Genomic DNA, 22,828 nt, shown 5'->3' with positions numbered 1-22,828 from the left:
CTGAATATCATTTAAGCGAATTATTTTTCAACTATACAGGGTGAGTCTTAAATAACTGCAATTATTTTCGGATCTACCAGTCTCGACAAAAGAAACATAATATTTTCTCTGCCGTTTTTCAAATAAATAAGTAAGTCCAAAATAACCAAGTTATTTTAGTTTGAAAATAAAAAAGATATTTTTTGGATAAATTTTGAGAACCACTAGATTTTTTCTGGATTTTATTTCATATAAATTTAATCTGCTGTCCGTGTTGCCATATTATCAAGATACTATGTTTTTTTAACAAAAAGAATTTAAAAAATCCAGAATTTTCTAGGAAAAAATACAAAATTTTCAATTTTTTTGAGGGAAAAACTCGAAGGCGTGTTTCTAGGGTATATTTGCACTTATTTAAGGTTCACACTGTATAGTGTAATTTAAAAAGTACAATAATATCATTTTTAAATTAGAAAAACGTTTTACATATTTGTTATTTTAATTTGCTCGCTACTTTTTTGGCCATCCTGTATATTATTCAATAATAGAAAAGATACTCAAATAAGTTTCGAGCATACGCATAGTATTCCTTTATGAGAATAAAACATGTTTTCGTTTTATTTAAAATATTTGTTGTTGTTAATATACATATTATACAGGGTGGTTCGAACTGTTTTCGCGAAACTTCGGCAGCATATTCTGCAGAATAAAATAAGTAAAAAAGTTCGTTTAAATATATACATAGTAAAAGTACTACCATTGCACGCAGGCCGCTATCTCCCGTTGGGGAGTTAATATCTAACCGACACATTCCGACAAGTCGGAATTAATTATCTCTGCGCTGGTGGTTGTCATTTTGTGGATCTGCCCAAGCTCACCTGATGATGGAGTAGGGCTCCGAAACCCGTAGTGAGAGCTGGTTGATCCACATTATGACAAACACAGCGTAGAATTAAATTTCTATATCAGCAGTTAAGTGGCAAGAATCCTGATATAATTTTATTAAATAATAATGTCTATAAACTAATGGCGATTTTGAAAATAGTTACTAACTGTCACTAGCAACAGTGTTACCAACTCCGGGATTTTATCCCTAAATTTGGGGAGAAAAAATCTATATGGGGATTTTTTTAGGGAGTAAAATTTTTTGGGGATATTTTTAGGGATAAAATTTCAATGGAATTTTACCGATACCAAAGAGGAGATAAGACCGCTACTGCTATTTTTGAAAATTAATAGGAAAGTATAAATAAAACAAAATAATTTATTTGTTTTAATCACCGAATCTTGGATAACAGTTGTGGGGATTTTAGTTGTTTGGATTTAAGAAGGTTTGATATTGCTTTAATGGAAAGTTTCGAACAGTTGGCTACATTGCTGTGATCAGACGTTTCAAGGTCAACCACTAAGAACACAAAAAACTGTTTATTTATTATTATTTATATTTTTTTTTCGGGATATTTTTTTTAGTTTTTTAGGGATATTTTGGGGATTTTTGATGCGAGCGTTTTAGATTTTTAGGGAGATAAATTTTTGAGAGTTGGGAACACTGACTAGCAAATTTCCATGGCTATAACAGCCATTTTGATTGCCATTTTATTTAAAAATCGCTTTTTATTCAAAATCTGAGATAGATAGGTATAGGAAACCCTAATATAGTTTGACAGAGCATTTGAATCTGCTTCGATTTATTTAAAAAAATACAGGGTGTTGTATTTGAAATAACAAAGTTTTTATGTAAAATAAATCCTTAAAATAGATCACCAATTTTTGGTACCCCTGTGTAAATATAAGGAAGCAATAACATTTTTCAGTAAAGTTTATTTCTTTACCTTTATAGCCAGCAAAAGAATTAATTGTGAAAAGAAATACACAGGGTGTAAAAAATCAATTCTTTTGTAGCATGCATATTTAAATATCTTTAAATATCTCAAAAACAAAAGATTTTAAACATATATAATATATTATAATAAATGTCTTATTTTGGGCCCAAGAAATTAAATAAAACACCGGGTGTGTTCCATAAGAAAAAATATAACTTTGGTATAGATCTTAGTTCTGAGACACGCTGTATATTTCAAAATAATTTTAAATTGTGCACATTGCCTCCCCACATATACCCATAAAATCTTTTGTTTCTACATCTTTCCGTTTTCGGATAATCAACCGAGGCGAATGAGGTGCGCCACCCTGTATAAACAAAACTGTGAGTTATTTCTACTATATCACTCAGTTATCTTCAAAGTTTGAAAGTTAGGTAGGTATAATAATATAATCTCCTTTTATTGGATAGCATTCGTATGTAATTATTTTTTATGGAAAAAATATTTTTCTTTTTTATTATTTTGGATGAATTTACAGCTAAATACTTTTTTTAAATAAACAATAATATTACCTGTGCTTCCCCTCAACATCTCCCTCTAAAACAATCTGACTTTGCCCATCTTCAATCGATGCATTTTGCACAATATCTTCATCTTGAGGTATCATTTTCAATAAAAAAAACACACGCACAAAGGGCAAGCCACCAAATATAAATTACACTCTATAAACCCAATTTAATCACTGACATGTTCTCGTTGATCTCATTAAAGGAAGTTACAGGACTTATCGCGTATGTTATATTATTTTTTATCGATCTCTAGCCATATGGAAGTTATTATTAGACTGAAACCAAACGGGATAAACAAAACTCCACTTTGTCGAGAGAGTTGCGACTAGAATAGACGCATATAGTATATGCGGAGGATAATAATGGGCTGAAAATGCTCTGGGCAAAGATGTAATTAAAATCAAAGGGGGATAGGTTTGGCGTGTATGGGGGTTGTTGATGCATCTGGCTCTCAGCTGTTCTCTGTACGTGCTAGAGTGGTCTGTAGATTTTTTGTGAGGGGTGGTTGGTTACAGATGAGTGATTTAACACACGCAAGGGTTTGAAAAGGATCTAGGATTTGTTTTATATGTAGTTTTATTTCATGTGTATGCTTTTGGTCAAGATCTAGCTATATCAATACATTTAGTTGTTATAAAATTTAATTTATAAGTATCTTCTTAATTTTATTAATTATTGTGATTAATAAAAATTGCGTTTATCTCATCAAGGTGATCGAAATCGAAAAAATATTAAGATACCACTTTTAATCGGCATTAAATAGTCTACACAATTTAGCTAAGAGAAAAAAGTCAGTGGTGAACATGTTTTTTTGTTAGAAAAATATTCCAGTGATAACATATAGGTATGCACGTCCCTGGTAAATCTGTCGACACTTTTTTAGCATTAAAATACCGGGTGCGTCTCGAAAGTGGCCCACCCCTATAACTTTTTTATTTTTTTAGATAAAAAAACGAGATTTGGTATGCATATGCAAATATCTTTAAAATAACAGTATTGTAGTTCGTTACAAACCTTATTCATGGTTATACCGGGTGCGTCTCGAAAGTGGCTGACCCCTATAACTTTTTATAACGAGATTTGGTATGTTAGTATATGACATATATTAAGATTGATAGACGTATTGAATTGTTTTTGATCACTTCCTGTTTCATCGGAAGTTGAAATGACACTCTGTATAGAATGACAGATTATATATGTCAACTTTTGACATTTATGTTTAAAAAAAATCGTATTTAAATTTCAATCTAGAGTGCCATGGTTATGTTAAAAACACTCATTTTTTCAAGGAGCCTTGGAAAATAGTTTTGTTCGTCTAATGTTTTCCGTGTCTTGTCCTAACCTGTTAAAATATGCCTAAATCGTATTTTTAATCATATCTCAATTTTTTTTTAAATGGAACAAGGGTGGCTCATTAGAATATTTGGAAAAAGCATTTTTTATGAATAATTTGGTACCACACACTTGGTATTTCGAGTCAGATTGTCAATGTACCCCGTGTTATTACAATTTCAAATAAACCATATACAAAAATGTCAAAAGTTGACATGTGATATGTCATTCTATTCAGAGTATCATTTTCTATCGAATAAAATAGAAATATACCGAGGGTGCCATTTAAAAATCAAAAGTTGTAGTCATTTCCGGTGAAACAGGAAGTGACCAAAACCAATTGAATACATCAATCAATCCTAATTTATGTCATATACTAACAAATCAAATTTCGTTTTTTTATCTGAAAAAATTTAAATGTTATAGGGGTAAGCCACTTTTGAGACGCACCCGGTATGCGCTTATAGTAACTTTTATCCCAAAAATTTCATTTGTATCACTAAAAACACTTGGAAAAAAATTATAATAAATCGAAAAATTAAAGACTTAACCTCATGTAGGTATACGAAACAAAGCAGAATCTGAGGACCTATGTTGATATAGAAAATAAATCTTATTTTTACGTGCGGATCGAATCTCCCAACGAGAGATAGTACATGCTTTTTAAGACATCCTGTATAACCATATTAATAATAATAGACACAAATAAAATACTAATATTACAGAATCATGATTTATTTAGTACCAAAATAGATAAAATATATAAATAGTAAAAAATGACTAGAGTTTACACAATGACTAGAATTTTTCACTTAAAATCTACTTAGCTTAATTATTAATAAATATAAAATTATTACGCTACTATAATTATCCTAAAAGTTTCATTGTATTACTACTTATTACATTCCTATTTATATGGACTAGATAACCCTTTCATCTAAAACACCCTGTATTGGAATATTCTGTCCTTAATTTAGGCTGCCCTGTACAAGTTATGAACAGAACTTAATAATAACATTTTTTTTATTTTATAATCGTCTGTTCAAATTTCCTGTTTAATTATTAATTTACAAAGTGCAGAACCGTATCTTACATTTCTAATTTCTACAAGAGTAAAAAAAAATATTTTTTATATTTTCTAATACGATCTGAATTTAAATAAACAGATCTTTGGAATGGAAAAATATTAAATTTATTTTGATTGCTATAATTTCAGTTAAAAATAAAAAAAAAATAATCAACCTGATATAAAATTAGAATAATTACAATGTACAATTAATTGCATTTTTTTGTATTATTTTTTCCATACGAAATCATTAAAAAAAGTGTATGTTTAATTTTTTATCTAACGGAACTAAGTTTACTTGGAATTTGAACAGACAAATGAGATACAAAAAATATACACAAGTCGTACAACTAGAAAATACTATACAGGGTGTCTCTGAAATAAGTGCAAGTACACATACCGGAAAAATCTAGGGATATCATTTTATTAAAGTTAAAAATAAATGTTTTGAATAAACAATCACATATTTGTAGGCCGATTCTTTCTACTTCGATTGAACCGAAGTAGTCACACTAGTTATTTCTAAATTTGGGATATTTGCAGAAGTGTGTGTTGTGTGTGCATTTTTTGTCAAATGTATAAAAAGCACCTAGCATCAATTGTTCGAATTTAACCTGTACTGGCTATGTTTTTATGATAACTGGCAAGAATTCATTCAAATAACTCTGTTTAGTATTAAACGACATTATGGAGCGTAGACATCTTAACAGAGACGAAATGCTAAGGGTCATGGGTATGCTGGAAGCTGGAATGCGCCAAATCGACGTAGCTAGAGCATTAAATACAACGCAAAGTGTAATATCGCGATTAAGTGCACGCTACCGTGAAAGTGGTGATGTTGCTGAAAGGTACACAGGGCGACATCGCATTACTACCACTCAGCAAGATCATTTTTTACAATTAAGTGCTCGACGCCGACCGACTCTTACAGCACCAGAGCTTAGTTTAATTCTCCAGGAAACACATAATGTAACCGTTAGTCCTGACACTGTTCGCAATAGATTATGAGAGGTCAACTTAAGAAGCAGACGCCCCTGAAAAGCTCAACCCTTAACGAGAGGAAATCGAGAGGTACGATATTTGTGGGCTCAAGATCATGTTCAGTGGTCGAATGAACAATGGGCCAATGTTCTCTTCACGGATGAGTCACGCTTTGGAATTCATCCGGATTCGAGAAGGCTTAGGGTATGGAGAGAAACGGGAAATCTTATTCGGTTGGATCATGTTCAGGAAGTGCACCCTTATGAAGGTGGAACAGTTATGGTCTGGGGAGGAGTCCAGTTAGGCCGAAAAACCGATCTCGTTTTTCTTGAAAGGTTTCTAACAGGAATCACATATTGTGATTTAATTCTTGAGCCTGTCGTGTTACCATATGCCAATGATTTTGGGAGAAACTTCATTCTCATGCATGACAATGCACGGCCTCATACAGCCAGAGTGGTAAGTGAGTTTATCAATGTTCATCAATTAAACATCTTACCCTGGCCGGCACAATCTCCTGACCTCAACCCCATCGAGCACGTATGGGACGAGGTCCAAAGAAGAATTTTGAGAATGGGTATGCCTCGTGAAACTCGTAGGGATCTGGTTCGGGCCGTGAATGCAGCGTGGCAGGCTGTACCTCAAGAAGAGATCGACAACCTGATCAGGAGCATGGAGAGACGATGTAGGGCTGTAATGAACAGTAGAGGAGGCTATACCCTTTATTAAGTAAAAATGGTTTTATCTTTTTTTTAATTCACAGTTTAGAATAGAAAAAATGTGTGTATTTTTTTGAGTTCAATAAAAATCAAGGTAAATTTGAAAAATTCGGTAAATTTCGCATTTTTATTTCCATTACGTCCTGTAAACTATTTGTTTATTTTAATTTTATTATATCAGAAATGCAAATAATAAAATTACTGACGATGGCTGGATAAAATTGTAATATCCCTAGACTTTTCCCGTGTGTGTATATTGAGGAGTGGTAGATCTGATAAAATGACACATATTTTCTATTTAACAATTTAAAAATAAATTGAAAATAACCGTGTTATATAACTTTAAAAATTAAAAAAATAATGTTTACATTTTGAGAACCACCGGCATCCAATGGTAATCAGCCGACGCCCCAGCTGTGTTGCCACATGGACAAAAAAGTCTAGTGATTGAAAAATTGAGAAAAAAGATGTTGAAAATCGTGCGTTTTTTTTTAATTTTCCTGTATATTTTAGAAAACTTTTTTGTCCATGGCAAATTTTCCCACGGTATAATTTCTTAATCTCTAGGGATGCAAATACAGAAAAAATTCGGTGGCTCTCAAAATTTTTTAAAAATACTTAAATCATTTTTTTTAATGTTCAAGCTTGAATAACTCAGTTATTTTGGACTTATTTGAAAAACGGCAAAAAGAAAATAGGTCTCTTTTATCAAGATCTACCAATGAATTGAAAATAATTGCACTTATTTAAGACTCACCCTGTAAGTTTAGTAAATACCCTGTATTTACTAAACGTCCCAGAAATAAGTGCGATATATAACTCGATAAAAGAAACATATTTTCTCTTTATCGTTTTTCAAATAAGTCCAAAATAACGAAGTTATTTTACTTTGAAAATTTCCAGAAAAATGATTTTCTGCTAAAATTTTGAGAACCACTGGATCTTTTCTAGATTTTCTTTCTTGTAAATTTAATCTAATACCTATGTTGCCATATTATCAAGAAATTATGTTTTTTGGCTAAAAACTAAAAAAACTTCCAAAAAATTTTTTTTTGCGAAAAAAACCTCATAGGCGTGTTTCTGGGTTTAAACTATACCTACTACCAGTTAAAATACTTGCACTTATTTCTGGGGTACCCTGTATAATCTAGGGATATTAAGCTTTTTCATTGTCAGTCTCTGTTTCGAAGCAGTCTATCTGTCAAAGCCCTGACGACAGGATGGTCAGGTGACATTCCCTGAGCTGTCAGAAACCTGTTAAACATCGGAAACACATAACTGACCAAGTACGATGTTCTGAAAGTGTCTGGATTTTTACCTGAGTGTTTCCATGGCACACGCTGTATATCCTTCAGCCTCTGGATCATGGACTTCTTCATCTACTTGGTTCATCTCGGCTTGCAGCTCGCAGATCCTCTGGAGACAGAGCTTCAGCATTTCTGTGACGCGGTCAGGCTCTCGCGTCTGAAATAATAATGAATTTTGTGTAATCAAAGTTGAACACCCTATATATTTATTTGAAATTGTAACATGCGGTTCAAAAGGACAATTTGACTCGAAATACCAAGTGTGTGGTACCAAATTATTTGTAATAAACTGCTTTTTCCAAATATGCTAATGAACCGCCCTTGTTCCATTTGGAAAAATTTAGATATGATTAAAAATACGATTCAGGCATATTTTAACAGGTCAGGACAAGACACGAAAAACATTAGACGATCAAATCTATTTTTCCAGGCTCCTTGATTAAAAATTAGTATTTTTAACACAGTCATGGCCCTCCAGATTGTAATTTAAAGTACGATTTGTTTTGTCAAACAAAAATGTCAAAAGTTGACATATGGTATGTCATTCATTTTCTATCGATTAAAGTAAAAATATACCGAGGGTGCCATTTAAAAATCAAAAGTTGTAGTCATTTCCGGTGAAACAGGAAGTGATCAAAAACAATTGAATACGTCAATCAATCCTAATTTATGTCACATACTAACATACCAAATCTTGTTTCTTTATCTGAAAAAATAAAAAAGTTATAATACGACAACCGTTTGAATGACAAAAAAATGACTTTTTTTATCACCTCCTAAAATTTACCCTTTCATTTTTAAACACCCTGTATATAAAATACCTGTTAACAGAGATAACTAAATATATATAACTAAAGCTGACCTTGTTGTTAATAAAAATTTTTGTATTTTGTCAATTCCAAAATTTCAAAGTAACATTTCCTGACATATGACATTATAAACTTTAATGACATTTATTGACTTTATTTTAAGCACAATGGGCATTACAATTAAAAACCGTATAATCAATTAATTCTTATTGTTTTGTAAACAAGTTCATTAGTTAAACAGTGTTTTCCGAATACCTTACTAACTTTAATTCAAATGTAGTAGTGAAAATAACAATATAGTATATAAAACTACTTGCAGGATATATTCATATTTTGATAATTTATAGGAAAATATTACTTAATAGGAATATAGAAAAATAATAATTACAGTATAACCTTCCTAGCTTCAAAGTTCAAAGGACAAGCTATGGTTTGGCGAAATGAAAATGTTACATATTGTTGGTGAGTGAGCTGTAATAAAAGTGTCTAGTAAATTGAAGAGTTGGGAAAGAGATGTCAACTTAATACACATCCACATCATATCCAGATATTTTGTTTCTATGAAAAAAGAAAAAGAGGTACAGAAAAATACAAGTATGTGGAACAAGTTCGGGTCTAATTTGCAGATTCTTCCCATTGTTATCGCGGTTTTGATGGTAGGAGGTATCTCTGTAACGTAAGTCCAATTATATATATTATATAGTAATAATTATTATTTTTTCGTTCCGGTTTTTTATTAAGTTCCGGCAATAGAGCATCGGGTATCTGTAGCTCCTAGAAAAAAAAACTTGTGATTTTTGTTTAAGAGTCCATTTCACTTCGGCATTTAACGTTTTATGTAAATCTGGCTAGGTATTTTTACACAAATGAAGAAGGAAATTAAAGATAAATGATTATACCATATCCGTATTGTAGCACAATTTTTAGACAACTTCTTTGTTTTTAAGATTTTGATGGTCAAACATCAACAAAATATTCCTTATGTTTGGACTAAATTTTCTCGAAAATAAAGACATAATTTAAAATTCCGTTACAATACGGAAATAGATTGAAGTTTTGTGATTAGAGTGATATATAATTTATATGGTTTTGTAACAAATTGGTCGCTATTTTATGGCAAATTCTGAAGCTCTGCAAACCTTAATCAAAGCACGTGTGTTTGGAATTTTGGGTGTGGATTAACACGACAGGATCAGTTTATCAAGCTTTAGTTAGATTTCTGATATATAATATCGTGGCTAACGTCATATTTAAGGCCTGACTGTTTTGACAGTTCTACCGAAGTGCTCCAGAATTAGTAGTCGTAAACAAACCAATTGTTTTCATTAGTTTCGCAACAAATCTGTGTTTTTTACGCATTTCTATGCTAATAAAATTATACTAAATAATTTTGAGTGATTAGTGAACTATCTAGATCCGATTCATAACATCGTACCCGCGAAAAAACCATATTTTCGGTAAAAATTATAGTAACACCGGCGATGCCGGCTGTGTGTCCGGACTAGGAAAAAGTTGGGGAATTTATATAAAAAACATAATTAATAGCGTTAGTGTTAGTGTATAGTGTTAAACCAACGTAAGTGACGTGTATTTTTATGTAAAACAGTTTTCGTTTCTTTATTTTTTCTTTGTGAAATAAAAAATTCCGCGACATTGTCCTGTGCCTGTGCCTTGTAGCAACAATTATAATAAGTCCTCAGGCTCTGTCTACATTCTCTTTCCCAACAATATTAACTGTAACTAGGTCACGTCCAAAACCTACAGAACATGCTGTGCCTACAATTTTTCCAAATCAACCCTCTTATGGACCCTCTGTGCATGTTCCCATAAAGAGAAAACGTCCCGATGAAAGAAAACAAGATTTGGAAATTCAGGATGAAATAAATATTGAAAAGTATTATTATTATTATGAAATGGCAATATATTTTAAAGAAATTAAATGAATTTGTACTTTATTTCAGTATTTTATATAAAAAAAAATGATATCTTTATCTTTTTATTTACGAATAATGGAGATGGTTACTTGATGAACATCGAACTACAAATTACTTAATGTTAATAGTTAATTCTATCTGATATCCACATTTTTTAAATATATTAGGCAAATTTTTACAATTATTTTTAATTAAACTTTAAAATGTATTCTGCCGTTATCATATACAATACATTTTCTTAACTTGTCGATAAACGTATAGTTTTCAAATTTTTTAATATTTGGAAACTTTTTATCACAGGTATATTATTACTAGTTGATAAATACTCGCTAACGCAATTTTAGGACATGCTTTTTATTATCTAGATTTTATTTTGTTCATCTTATGCTGTAGTTTATTTCATATTAATATTCGTGCTTTAGATCTAAATTTTAATGCTATTCAATTACTTTAACGCGATAAAAAGTTAATGTTATTTTTTAATACCTTTCTGTATAATATTTTTCATATTTATATCTGGCAAAACTATCAATAAATACTATTATCTATGCAAAACCTATATGCAGTACCATATTGCAGAATACAAAAGCCGGACTAGTGCGGTGACGTCACAAATCGATGTCTCTGGCCTGTCTGTCATGTTGGTCATGATAATATATATTTCCTTCGGCCACATACCCGCTTTACCCGACCCCTGACACCTGACAGCGATCCGAACAGTACAGCGTAATAGACGTTTATATTATGTTTATTTCTTGCAAGGGTGTCTTTTTAATGACAAAATTTTTTCTACTCACTTTTTTAACTAAACAAAAATATAAGTTAGTTAAAAGAAGATTTTAGAAAAAGAAATTAGTTTTTAATTTTTTTCATATTGTTCTACCACTTAAAAAAATTCTAAAAAATTCCTGAGTGTAAAGAAGTAAAAAAAATATTTTCTGATTTCTAGTGAGTGACACATTTCACAAAGGTTAAAAAAATGAAGATTTTAATTTTCTTTCCTCGGCTAAAATCGGTTTTTCGTCTAAAATTCACGATCATATTATTTTTTCATGTCTTAGACTTTTAAGAATTAGAAAAAAAATATTATTATTTTTAAATTTTACTATAAAAATAAAAATAAAATTGAAAAAACGGTTTTTTTTTGGAAATCTTGAAAACCGTTTAAGTTAAAGAGCTAAAACTTTAGGCGAATTATTTTGATTCGATACCAAATCCATCCCCTGAGTGCGAGTCCAAAAAGCCGCGGGGCCAGATTTCCCATAATAATCCGGCTATACCCTTTTTGCTTTATTTGTTATTGTAAATTTTAATATTACAAATTTAATTTTTAGATTTTATCTGGCCTATATCCATTTTAAACACGTGACATACCTCCTGCCTTATATCAGCGATACAGGAACCATTCCACCAGAAAGCTGCATTTTTGGATTTGTTCTAAATATTTTATCATTTTTACGTAAGTTTTTTTCTTCACTTTCATCACTTACTTAATCTACCACAGTACAGCCTATCCATAACCAGCGTGCTATGTAAATCTGAAAAGAGGCAAAAATGACCAGCTGGTTCTGAATAAGCTGTCATTTTACTGTTGGAAAATATTTTATGATTTTCTTCATATTTTTAGTTGGTGTAGCTGTTTATATTAAGTATCTCCACGTAGAGGAAATATGTAAAAAGCATCACATAAGCAAAAATTGTAGTTATAACAAAGTAGCTATTTTTGTGGGTGGGCTTACCGTTCTAGGTATCAATCTAGTTGCTAACTTTCAAGAAACGAATGCTCCCGTTGTTCACTGGTCTGGGGCAATTCTGTGTTTCGTAGCCGGATCCTTGTATCTAAGCGCACAAGTAAGTTATGATATGATTGTATTTATTATTTTAGTACAGTACGTGTGCTGGATCTGTGTCTATGAAAGGAATGTGGACAAAAACATTTAAATAAACAGCAATATATTTTATACGTCGACTTGACGAGTACGTCACCGCAAATCGCTCCGCCCACTCATTTTATTGGCCACTTGCAAATTTATCGAATTTTTATTGATGGGACCCGTGCGTCGTCTATTCTTTTACGAAAAACATCGAGAGAATATCGTTTCCCCTCTCACGGTTACCCCGTAGCTACAGAACGGACAGACGTACTGTAATTTTACTGTTGTGAAACATACGTTTTTTCCATTAAAATTATTCGACATTATTTATTAAGAATAGCCAAGTGTTCTTGAATAGTCTTACTTCCATTACACCCTGTATATACAGGGTATCCCAGAAATAAGTGCAAATATTTTAACTGGTAGTATATTTCGGACGCAAAAACACGCCTATAAGGTTTTTTTGCAAAAAAAAAATGTTAAAAATTTTATATTTTTCTTGACATTTTCCGGGCAATTTTTAGTTATTTTTTATACAAGACGATAAAATAGTATTCGCGAGTGAATTAATTTCGGGAGACGATAATGCAATTTTATCGTCGTGTATAAAACAATATTTTTTTCCATAGCAAGTTACGTTTTAAAAATATTCATAAATTATTATTTCAAGGAATTTATTACGAGTAGAAAAAATATTGTGCTGGGTTGGCGTTGGTTTCTATGTAAGTTGACAAATAAAAAATAAAGCTGTCTCTTTAGTTGTCAGTTTTGAGTCAATATTTTTTAATTCAATTTCGTGTCGATTGCTGATTGAATTGGAGCCAGAAATGGCTCAAAACGAAATAAGTCAATTACCAACAGATATTCAGGCTGAGGCGACAAACGCCATATCCAAACTAAAATACTTCCATTTAAATCCCGAATAATTTATGAAAAGGAATACAAACATTTTCAAAAATGGAAGCAATTAAAAAACGTGCGAGAAGAAATAAAGTTTTTAACCTGTCCTCGCTGTTAAAGTATCATTTAATCAACCCTTGCGGTGAAAGTACTATTTTATCCACTATTTTTGATAGATATAAGCCTATAAGGCTCCGCGCGCACTGCATCGGATCGGACCGACCAGCAAAAGCGACTGCGACCATCGTACATATAGACGGCGCAGGCGTCCACTAAAACATTTCGGCCTGTAGAGGCCAGATTCCTACCTCTACCTATTTACGATAGTCGAGTAACCGCCTTCGCCGTTTCTCGCCGGACTGGTACCGATTCAGTGCGCGTACACCTTAAGGCAATTTTAACAGTTGCTATGGTAAAAATAACTTTTTAGTGCCACTTGTTTATTCACCTGAGGCGTCAGATAAGCTGAAAAAAGCCTTAATAGCCCGTTATCGCCAGCGGTCCTCAAAATGTTGCCATTATTTTTTAAAATTTTCAAAGTTGAATAACTCGGTTATTTTCAGTTTATTTTAAAAATGGTAAAGAGAAAAGATGTTTCTTTTAACCAGATCTAACCGCCCCTTAAAATACCTGCACTTATTTCTGAGACACCCTGTATAGCTAAAAATAATGTTATGGAAAATAGTTACCGCATTTTAAATACAGTGATAACAATAATTTTTAGACTTACATATACATAAAAATATCACCGGTGTTGGGCCAGAGAAAAACAACCATGTTTAGGATATTTCTCTCAATTGTGGCTGTTTCGACATCTGTCATCTGCGTCGGCACAGGCCTGAAGGCTCTTTCCGAGTTCACAGGTAATTATTTAAAAAATTAACAAGTAAAGAAAATGTACCTCAAAATAATAGTTTCTATTATACAGGGTGGTCCGAATTTTATTCCGGGAAACTTAGAAAGCATATATTCTACCGGTAAAAAAGTTCGTATAAAATGTACGTCCTAAAATTCGATTTCTAAGGTAATATGATTCCTACTTGTAGAGGGCGGCACCTACATATTTTTTAACTGGTTTCAAGAGTACCTAATAACTTAAACACATGGCCAAAATTACTGCATATATCGTTTAAAAATATACGGAAAAGAATTTAAAGAATCTTTTTTTATACATAGCTTTGATAATCTGTCATAATTTTTTTTTTTATTAAAATGGATATGGTAAACAATGTTTATCGTTCAGATCCAATATTATTACAAATTCTTGCACATTTCGAATTGTGGTCTCTGGGGTTTCAGAAGAAATTTGACCATTGTTTTGACCTTAAAATGCCTAGAAACATTATTTCACAGTTTAATAGAGTTAGAATAGTAACAGTGTCTCAACAGGGCTACCGACAAGTTGCAATAGATGAAATTGTAGGAGTTAACCAAAGCGATGTTTCGCAAATATTAAAAAATTCAGGGAGACAAACGAGGTTACAGACCGGTCTGGAAGTGGTAGAAAGAGAGTTACTACTGCTGTGCAAGACCATAAAATATCCCTAATTGCACGACGCAATCCCCTGCTTTCTAGTACTGCTATTAAAAATGTGTTAGCTCGCCTTGAAGAAGCAAATGTTTCAATAAAGACCATAGCAAGAAGACTCCATGGCAAAGGATTACATTTAAGGAGGCCTCTACGTGTTCCGAAGCTTAATTTACAGCACAAAATTACGCGACTACAATGGGCTGAGGAGATGAGAGCAAATGGACCTAATTGGAATTTCGTCATGTTTAGTGTTGAAACTAGAATAGGCCTAGTGTCAGACTCGCGACGAACTAGGAGAGCATCTGAAGACGAGCACGCTTGAATGCAGCTCAACCCCGTGTCCCGTTTCAAGGGGGAAGGAAGCATTATGGTATGGGCAGGTATAATGCACGGAGCTCGAACTCCTCTTGTTTTTATTGATGGCACAATGACAGGTGCCTCATATCTTAGAGACGTTTTAGAGCCTATTGTGCGTCCATTTCGAGGGGCAATGGGGGATGAATTTGTTTACATGGACGATAATGCTCCTCCCCGTCGCACTTTAGCGGTTCACGAATTTTGTGAGGAAGAAGGTATAAGAAAACTGTGGTGGCCACCGATGTCTCCAGATATGAATGTGATTGAGCATGCTTGGGGCATGCTAAAACGCCATATTGCCAAAAGGAATGATCCCCCCGTATCTTCTGGACAACTTAATTGAGAGCATGCCACGTCGTCTCACAGCTTGCATTGAGGCTCGAGGAGGCAATACAAACTATTAGTTGTGAGAAATAATTAAAATTGTTTTCAATATTTTCTGTTTAAAATGAAATTTGTTTTTGTTGATTTTCACTCATTATGAAATAAAATTATAATAGCCTAGTTGCACTTAGATTTTTAATTTTATATTAGTTAGTCGTGTAGTAAGCCAATAAGTCCAAAAATATAAAAAGAATCATAGTAGGTCCAAAATAAAATAAAAATATCGTTATATGCAATAATTTTGGCCATGTGTGTATCTTCCGTACCTGTATAAAACTACCGAGTGAAAAAATATACATTTACGACGTTTTCTAAGTAACAATAATGGTCTCTTTCAAAACCTAATCTTTAATAACTAGAATTAGCTTATGTTTATTTTGTACAGTTTGGTTCATTAGTCACACAATGAATTTAATGTATTTTTGTGATGTTTTCAGGTGAGGACGTCACAAAATGGCAAGCTGACGATGGAGGGGCAAAGCTGCACCAGATCAGCACCAATTCGGAGTGGATCTGTGCCACGGCACTGTTAATATACATTTTGTTATTTTATAAGGAGTTTAAAGACATTGTGTGGGAAGGGCCTAAAATAATCTTAGTCGAACGTATAACGGCACTCGGTAGTCCTAATATAACGGCAGGAAGTAGTCCTAAATTACCGTAAAATATACCAAAAATGTGTTTCATTTCAACACCACAGTTCCTATAATACCATGCGATCGAAAAAAACGGCGTCAAAGACGGTTAAGAAATGACAATCGATGAAATAATTTTAGCGAGGTCAAACCCTAGACTTCATTATTTGGCTCTAACTCTACTTTATTGATTAAAAATTATTTTTAAATGGTGTAGTTTAAATTTCGAGAAAAAATATTTTTTTGGAAATAAATTTGAGTGTCTGGAAACGTTCTACAGGATGTTCCGAACTGTATTCCGGAAACTTGGCAGCATATTCTGCACATTAAAATAAGTAAAAAAGTTCGTATAAATGTATGTCCTAAAATGCTTAGTTTCGGAGATACAGGGTGTAGAAGTTTCATTTTTATTTCGATTTTTTTCCAAATAATTTTTGAAGCAACAGTCAATATTTGGATAAAAATTGGTGCCCGGAAGTTTTTTGACATGAGAAATTTGATTTTGATGTCAATATGACTCCTACTTTTAGAGTGCGCTACCTACCTATTTTTTAACTGATTTAAAGAGTAATATAACTTTTCGTCCGTTCCTGTATAAAACTACTGAGTGAAAAGATATACATTTAAGATGTCTTTTACGTAGAAAATGTCTCTTGATAAAAATCGTTACGAGTAATGGTTCTCGAGATGTTTGGAATGGAAATTATCAATACCTGTCATCATTGACATAAATTAAACATGTTGACTAAATAGTTATTAGACTGAAATCATAAATTTGAAATGTTTTTGTGTCGGAAGTTCAAGAGAAACTGTTTTATCATTATTTTTTCGCAGAAAAATTTATGATTAATTTTAACTCAGTTCGGACCACCCTGTATTCCTATTCCTTTTTAAAATTTCTTTAATTAGTGTTAATTTTGACAAGTTCTATGTCAATTTTTAGTAAATGACGTGTAGAGATTGACCTCGCCAAAATTATCATCGAATTTCATTCCCCAGCACACTTTGACGTCGTTTTTTTTTCAATCATACGGAACATCTAAGGTATTTTCAAACAAAAATCGATATTTATTCGTTAATTTCGATTTTTTTAAATATAAAAATACAAAATTCTAATCCTATTTCGATTTATTTCATAGAAGAATATTTTTTAGAAAAAAAAATAACAAATAAAGGTTACTGCAACTGAAAATGGTCTTTTAAAACCATTAAAATGAGATATATTAACTGAATACGGTCCTGTTGTTACTTACCCTGTGTCTAATGACTCGCCTATCCCCTGATTTTGCCGATTTATTTTCAAATTTTTCTCTCTTCATTTTACCCGAACAATAAATAATAATAAATTAAAAATACTTTAAATACAGATATATCTGTAGATTACACCGCACTTGGCAATATTTGACACACTCTCCGTGAAGCTACAACATGATTTGAGCCTATCCGGCATGTGCTTCAAAAATCACATATGCCATGAGGGTGATGTACACTTCAATTTCCAAGTAACGACAGCACAATATTCTGCCCACCAAATCTTTTAATATTTATTTAACCACTATAAAAATTTAATGTAAAAGAAAAGATACTATAAACAATCATAAAAAGATTTTAGAAAAATCACTGGAGAAACGAGCTTTTATGAAAAAATACGCTTAAAAATTATCTGATTACTTTTCGATTCGATAGTACCAGCCCTAAACCTCAAGGTGTCTGTTCGTACTACAATTTGTAGGGAGCGGCATGGGAACTGGGCCAGTTTTTCAAAGGGAGGATTGGACGTCTGCGTTTGCCGCTTCGTTGAAAATGCAATCGGCAGCTGCGCGGCGACAGATGTAAAGCTAGCTTTTAATTTAATGCGGTGCAGTGGAGGCCGTTTTGCGTAAAATAATTTTTGGGGGGTGGTATTTGTTGTTAAACGCACAGGACAAATCTTACTTATAAAAAAAATTGTTGTGAGACAATTAAAAGTTAATTGAGGGTCCGTTCGTCTTTACGGACAGTAGAATTAAAAAAAAATTGTCCTGAAAAGTACGCGTTTTTGTAGGTAATTTAAGACATTTTTAAAGCACGCATAATAAGAGAACACATTACATTAGCAAAACGGCATCCAGTTGGCTTGGAAATTAACATTAATGACGTTCCCCATATAATTTTACATATAAAATGACAGCGATCTTCATTTCATAGCCATCGCTCACGCCGTTATTTTTCGATATTGTAGGCTGATGGTACGTCCTCGCATGTGATATCGTATCTTTAAAATATTATTGTTGATCCTTTAATCAACGATGTTGAATGATGTTATGTTAAAACCACTGGCGGCTTAACCATGAGGTCAAATGGTCAATACCCCCCCAAAAAATCAGGAGAAAATTAGAAAAACTTATTTAAATTATACTTTTTGTAAATCACCTAAAATATTCAAAACTATTCCCAATTTGTACAATTTTCGCTTGAAAACATTTTATTTTACCCATTTTCTCTACTGCCGGTCAAAATTTCATTTTGTCCTTCGTTCCCGCTATGTTTTACACGTATTAAACTCCAACTGCCGCTGCTCGTGACAAGGTCCAACAAGGTCGTAAGGTATACTACGTATAGAAAATATAATGGGTTAAGGTGCGATAGATATAGTTTATATTGGCCATTGACCGCGTCATTCATAAAAGGATTTTTAAGGTAGGCAACTTTATATACACTTGTATTTGGTAGTTTACTGACAGACCATGGCTGGGAAACTTAAATGGAAATGACAGTTCATTAAAAATAGTTTTTCCTCCAAGATGCAGAGGCGCAAAATATTAAAACTGTCAATATTAACAATGCAAATGTCAAAATCTGACAATAACAAAATTTGATTTTTAACTGTCACTCAGAGACGCTTTTGTTGTGATTTTACGGTTTGATTTCGTGTTGATTAGTCGAATTATTGTAAAATTAAATTCCTTCAAATGTTTTGCCAGTATTCTGTTTTAGACAAAGTTTTTTAAAAATGGTAGGACAATTTGTGTTTTGTATAGACTCTTAATTATTTTTTATCTTGGAGTTTAATTGTTGTACACCTGGTTTCCGAAGGATACAATGGTAAGTAAATTAAACATATGTACTTACAGTTATAGATTTTTTAAATTAGTACTGCTAATAAATGCTACTTGCTGAGCAGTTATTTAATTTTTTTTACGGTGCATGTAAGGAATTAAGGACGCGCGTTTTATATTAGCATGATCAGCAGATGATTACATCTAATTTAATTTGTTTTTATTATTTCAGGTCCCAAACGGAAACAAACTGGGAATCTTGCCTACACCAAAATTATATAGCCTTTCCAATTCAGTTCAAAGGGAGGAAAATTATGTAAAACTGCCTGCTATTTGCTGAAAACCGCCAAAGATTAAATTATAACTGTAACAACTTAATATATACTATTTCTAGTCTTTTTAATATATTTTTTAATTAATATCCGACATATAAGAACACTTTGTATGCTTTTAATTAAGTTGATTTATCGTTTATAATATGTTCGACCTAATTAAAAGCACATAAGGTGTTCTTACATGTATGTCTAAATTTATTTTAAATTAACTAAAACCAACTAAAACAACCCCCCTTCCCCGCACCCACGTCTACACTACATCATAGTTTTACATTTTTTAAATAAAATTAGAACGACACTGATAAACCGGAATTTAAGTCGGCCATATTTGAGGCCCATCGCGGTGTACCTAAGATTTTTGATATGCTCCTTCCTTAGTCTTCTTATTCAAAGGGTAGTTTACTGACAGACGATATAAAAAGTGGCGGTTTTTGTCTTTGTCAAGAAACGAGCGTATTATTATTGTAATTTGTAATATTGTTTATTAGTTGAGAATCAATGTAGTTGATTAAGAAATATCGAGTGCATTATTTCTATATAAATATATTACAGGATTTCAGTCATATCGCTGGAAAAAATTCGCCGTTTGGGCAGTTTGTGTGTTTATAATAACTCAAATTATAAAACCTAGGTTTTTGTATCGTTTATCAATATTTAAATTTTTAAATATTGAAAAAAAATAGTTTTAGTTGCCGTAGCTTGATCGTAGCCGAGGCGAGGGTTTGAGATCCAGCGCGAAATTTGTGTAGGTAATAATTCATAATTTTCTGGTTCTGGATAAATGATGAACTCTTGTTGACTGATTCTGGAATAGATATTTTCAAATAGACAATATAAATATGGTGTTTGGTTTGGTTAAAAAAAAACGTTTAGAGAAAGAATTGACTTAAAATATAAAAAAAATGTAAAATAAAACTTTTAGAAATGTGTATGTGTATTTATATTTTTGTGACATTATTATTTAAGTGTCTTTTAAATCCTACCTTGGAAAATTTATGTAAAGAACATTGACTGATGGATTTTTAGTGAAATGGCACGACTAGACCACCTGTTTAAAAATGTAAGGGTAGGTTTCATTTTAACATAATTTGTATTTATTTTTAGATTTATTTTCCTTTAACTAAACGTACAAGTACCTTGTAAGAAACCAATTAAATTTGGTCGCGTCTTAAAAAAATCGACGGAATATTTTTAGATATTGACCACCCTACAATAATAACCACGAGCCGCCACTGGGTAAAAACTCTTTTCTGAAAGAAGGCAATAAACGCACTATATATTAACAATTTAAATATTTAACAAATATGTTACAGCTTCAGTTATCGATCGATGACGGCACTTGAATAGTATACAAACACAAAAAATAATAAGTTAAGAATATTTACAAACATTCTTAACCGAAAGTTTGCCAGTTTTGTTATTTCTTCTGCTTTTTTCAAAAAAAAAATTTAAGTGGTGTACTAAATTTAATAATTTTGTACTAAATTCAGTACAATTGTACTGAAGCGGTAACACTTGATAATGACATTTCTTGTCATCTGTCATCCACAACTCACAACTGTCATCTGTCCTTTTTCAAGATCACCAGCTGTCAAAGCCGATCTCGTAACTTTTCGTAGGGCGAAAAATTAAATAAAAACATTAAAAATGGCCTTTGGAGATCTTAAAACTGAGAAAGGAGTCAACGAACTCAACAAGTTCTTAGAGGACAAAAGTTACGTTAGCGGGTAAGTTATTTTTACAGCAAAATTCCTTTCTCTTTGAGGTTACTTAAACGTGGCTTGTCCTCTATAATTTTAGATACACCCTATCCCAAGCCGATATTGACACAATCAACCAGCTAGCCAAGGCCCCATCAGCAAATCAACCGCACGCCCTACGTTGGTACAACCATGTTAAGTCTTTCTCGGCTGAAGAACTGAAAGGTATCGGGGCCTCTCCGTTGAAGGCCGGTACCACCACAACTGCTCCAGCGGCCGATGATGATGACGATGTTGATTTGTTTGCATCAGACGACGAAGAAGAAGATGCAGAGGCCGCTAGAATTCGCGAAGAGCGCGTTAAGGCTTACGCAGAAAAGAAATCGAAGAAACCCGAACTCATTGCCAAATCTAGTGTTGTGTTAGATGTGAAACCTTGGGACGATGAAACTGACATGAAGGCGATTGGAATCTAGTGTTAGAACAATCCAAATGGAAGGTTTGGTTTGGGGAGCTTCAAAATTTGTTCCAGTCGGTTATGGAATCAATAAGTTACAAATTATGTGCGTTGTTGAAGACGCGAAGGTGTCTATTGATGAGCTCACAGAAAAGATTCAAGAATTCGAAGATTTTGTTCAGTCTGTCGATGTTGCAGCCTTTAATAAGATTTAAACAGCCATATTTTTCAATTATTTCTATGTGTAAAACACTTTAAAAATATATTTTCATAAAATTAAGTTATTTTTTTTCCTTATACATTTAATAATTAATCGCAATGATTTTCATTAATTTGAATAGTTTTATATAAGTTTAATCCATTGGTTACTGAAACATAGTCCTTGGCATTACGCTGTTGTCTGTTGAAGGGAGGTAAGTAGTAATGTGAAGGTACTTTGCGAGGCTCCAAATAATTCTCTAATACTGGTTCTGGGTCTCTTTGATATACTGGATTTCTTGCGACTAAAAGGGTTTGAGGCTTTTTGTCTTTGGTGCACAAAGGTATCAAGTCTTTATAAACTGATTTAGTATAGGGAAAATTCACTTTTCTAGATACCTAAAAATAACCTGGTAACTACATTTCCTTACAGTACTAATCAATTACTTTTTCATCCAATGCAAGTTTCTTTTTGTCAACATCCAATGCACTGCTTGTTTTTCTTGGTTTTACAATATCGTCAATAACTTTCGATAATTTAAGGGTGCTTTGCATTTCTGGTACACGAAAATCAACCGATTGGCTTTTTGAAGAAGGGCATTTCGAGGGTAGAAAAGTTTTTAGACTGGTTTTACTTTCTACTGGTTTTTTGGACAACTTTGGATCATTTTTGGGAATGGTAAGTTCAGTATTTCGCTTTAAGACTTTTTTTGCTTCTGCATTTTTTAAGTTACTCATTTTAGAAATATTAACACAAAGTCACTACCTAATCATTTAAATAACTGAAAATTCGTTTGAAACAATTTGAAAACAACAAATATTTCAAATTTGAATCACAATCACAAGCAGGTTATAAAAATTGTAATTTCAACAATTTAGGCAACCAATAATACATCGGGT

General features: G+C 32.4%; 4 protein-coding genes across 4 annotated transcripts; 2 read left to right on the top strand and 2 right to left on the bottom strand.

Annotated features, from left to right (window-relative positions):
* Positions 1–7,555: 7,555 nt before the first annotated feature.
* On the bottom strand, positions 7,556–17,632 carry LOC115891632. Its single transcript, XM_030912147.1, has 3 exons — positions 17,454–17,632; positions 7,788–7,933; positions 7,556–7,723 (listed from the first exon to the last, which is right to left on the bottom strand). Exons 1-3 carry the CDS (start codon positions 17,517–17,519, stop codon positions 7,642–7,644), a joined length of 294 nt encoding a protein of 97 aa, XP_030768007.1. The 5' UTR covers positions 17,520–17,632; the 3' UTR covers positions 7,556–7,641.
* Positions 8,707–16,242, top strand: LOC115891629 (DNA damage-regulated autophagy modulator protein 1-like). Its single transcript, XM_030912143.1, has 5 exons — positions 8,707–9,261; positions 11,854–11,978; positions 12,147–12,370; positions 14,018–14,156; positions 16,003–16,242. Exons 1-5 carry the CDS (start codon positions 9,146–9,148, stop codon positions 16,227–16,229), a joined length of 831 nt encoding a protein of 276 aa, XP_030768003.1. The 5' UTR covers positions 8,707–9,145; the 3' UTR covers positions 16,230–16,242.
* A 3,493-nt stretch (positions 17,633–21,125) lies between the features above and the next one.
* LOC115891630 (elongation factor 1-beta'-like) lies at positions 21,126–22,010 on the top strand. Its single transcript, XM_030912145.1, is given in 3 exon segments — positions 21,126–21,300; positions 21,374–21,737; positions 21,739–22,010. Coding segments are annotated over 3 exon segments (651 nt in total). The 5' UTR covers positions 21,126–21,220; the 3' UTR covers positions 21,946–22,010.
* On the bottom strand, positions 21,915–22,782 carry LOC115891631. The gene is made up of 2 exons (XM_030912146.1): positions 22,376–22,782; positions 21,915–22,327 (listed from the first exon to the last, which is right to left on the bottom strand). Exons 1-2 carry the CDS (start codon positions 22,664–22,666, stop codon positions 22,040–22,042), a joined length of 579 nt encoding a protein of 192 aa, XP_030768006.1. The 5' UTR covers positions 22,667–22,782; the 3' UTR covers positions 21,915–22,039.
* Positions 22,783–22,828: the final 46 nt, after the last annotated feature.

The sequence above is a fragment of the Sitophilus oryzae genome, unplaced genomic scaffold, assembly GCF_002938485.1.
Source record: "Sitophilus oryzae breed Bouriz unplaced genomic scaffold, Soryzae_2.0 scaffold_1189_pilon_pilon, whole genome shotgun sequence".
Classification (NCBI taxonomy): domain Eukaryota; kingdom Metazoa; phylum Arthropoda; class Insecta; order Coleoptera; family Curculionidae; genus Sitophilus; species Sitophilus oryzae.
The sequence above is the reverse complement of the archived record's forward strand: the minus strand, read 5'-3'. Positions and strand labels throughout refer to the sequence as shown.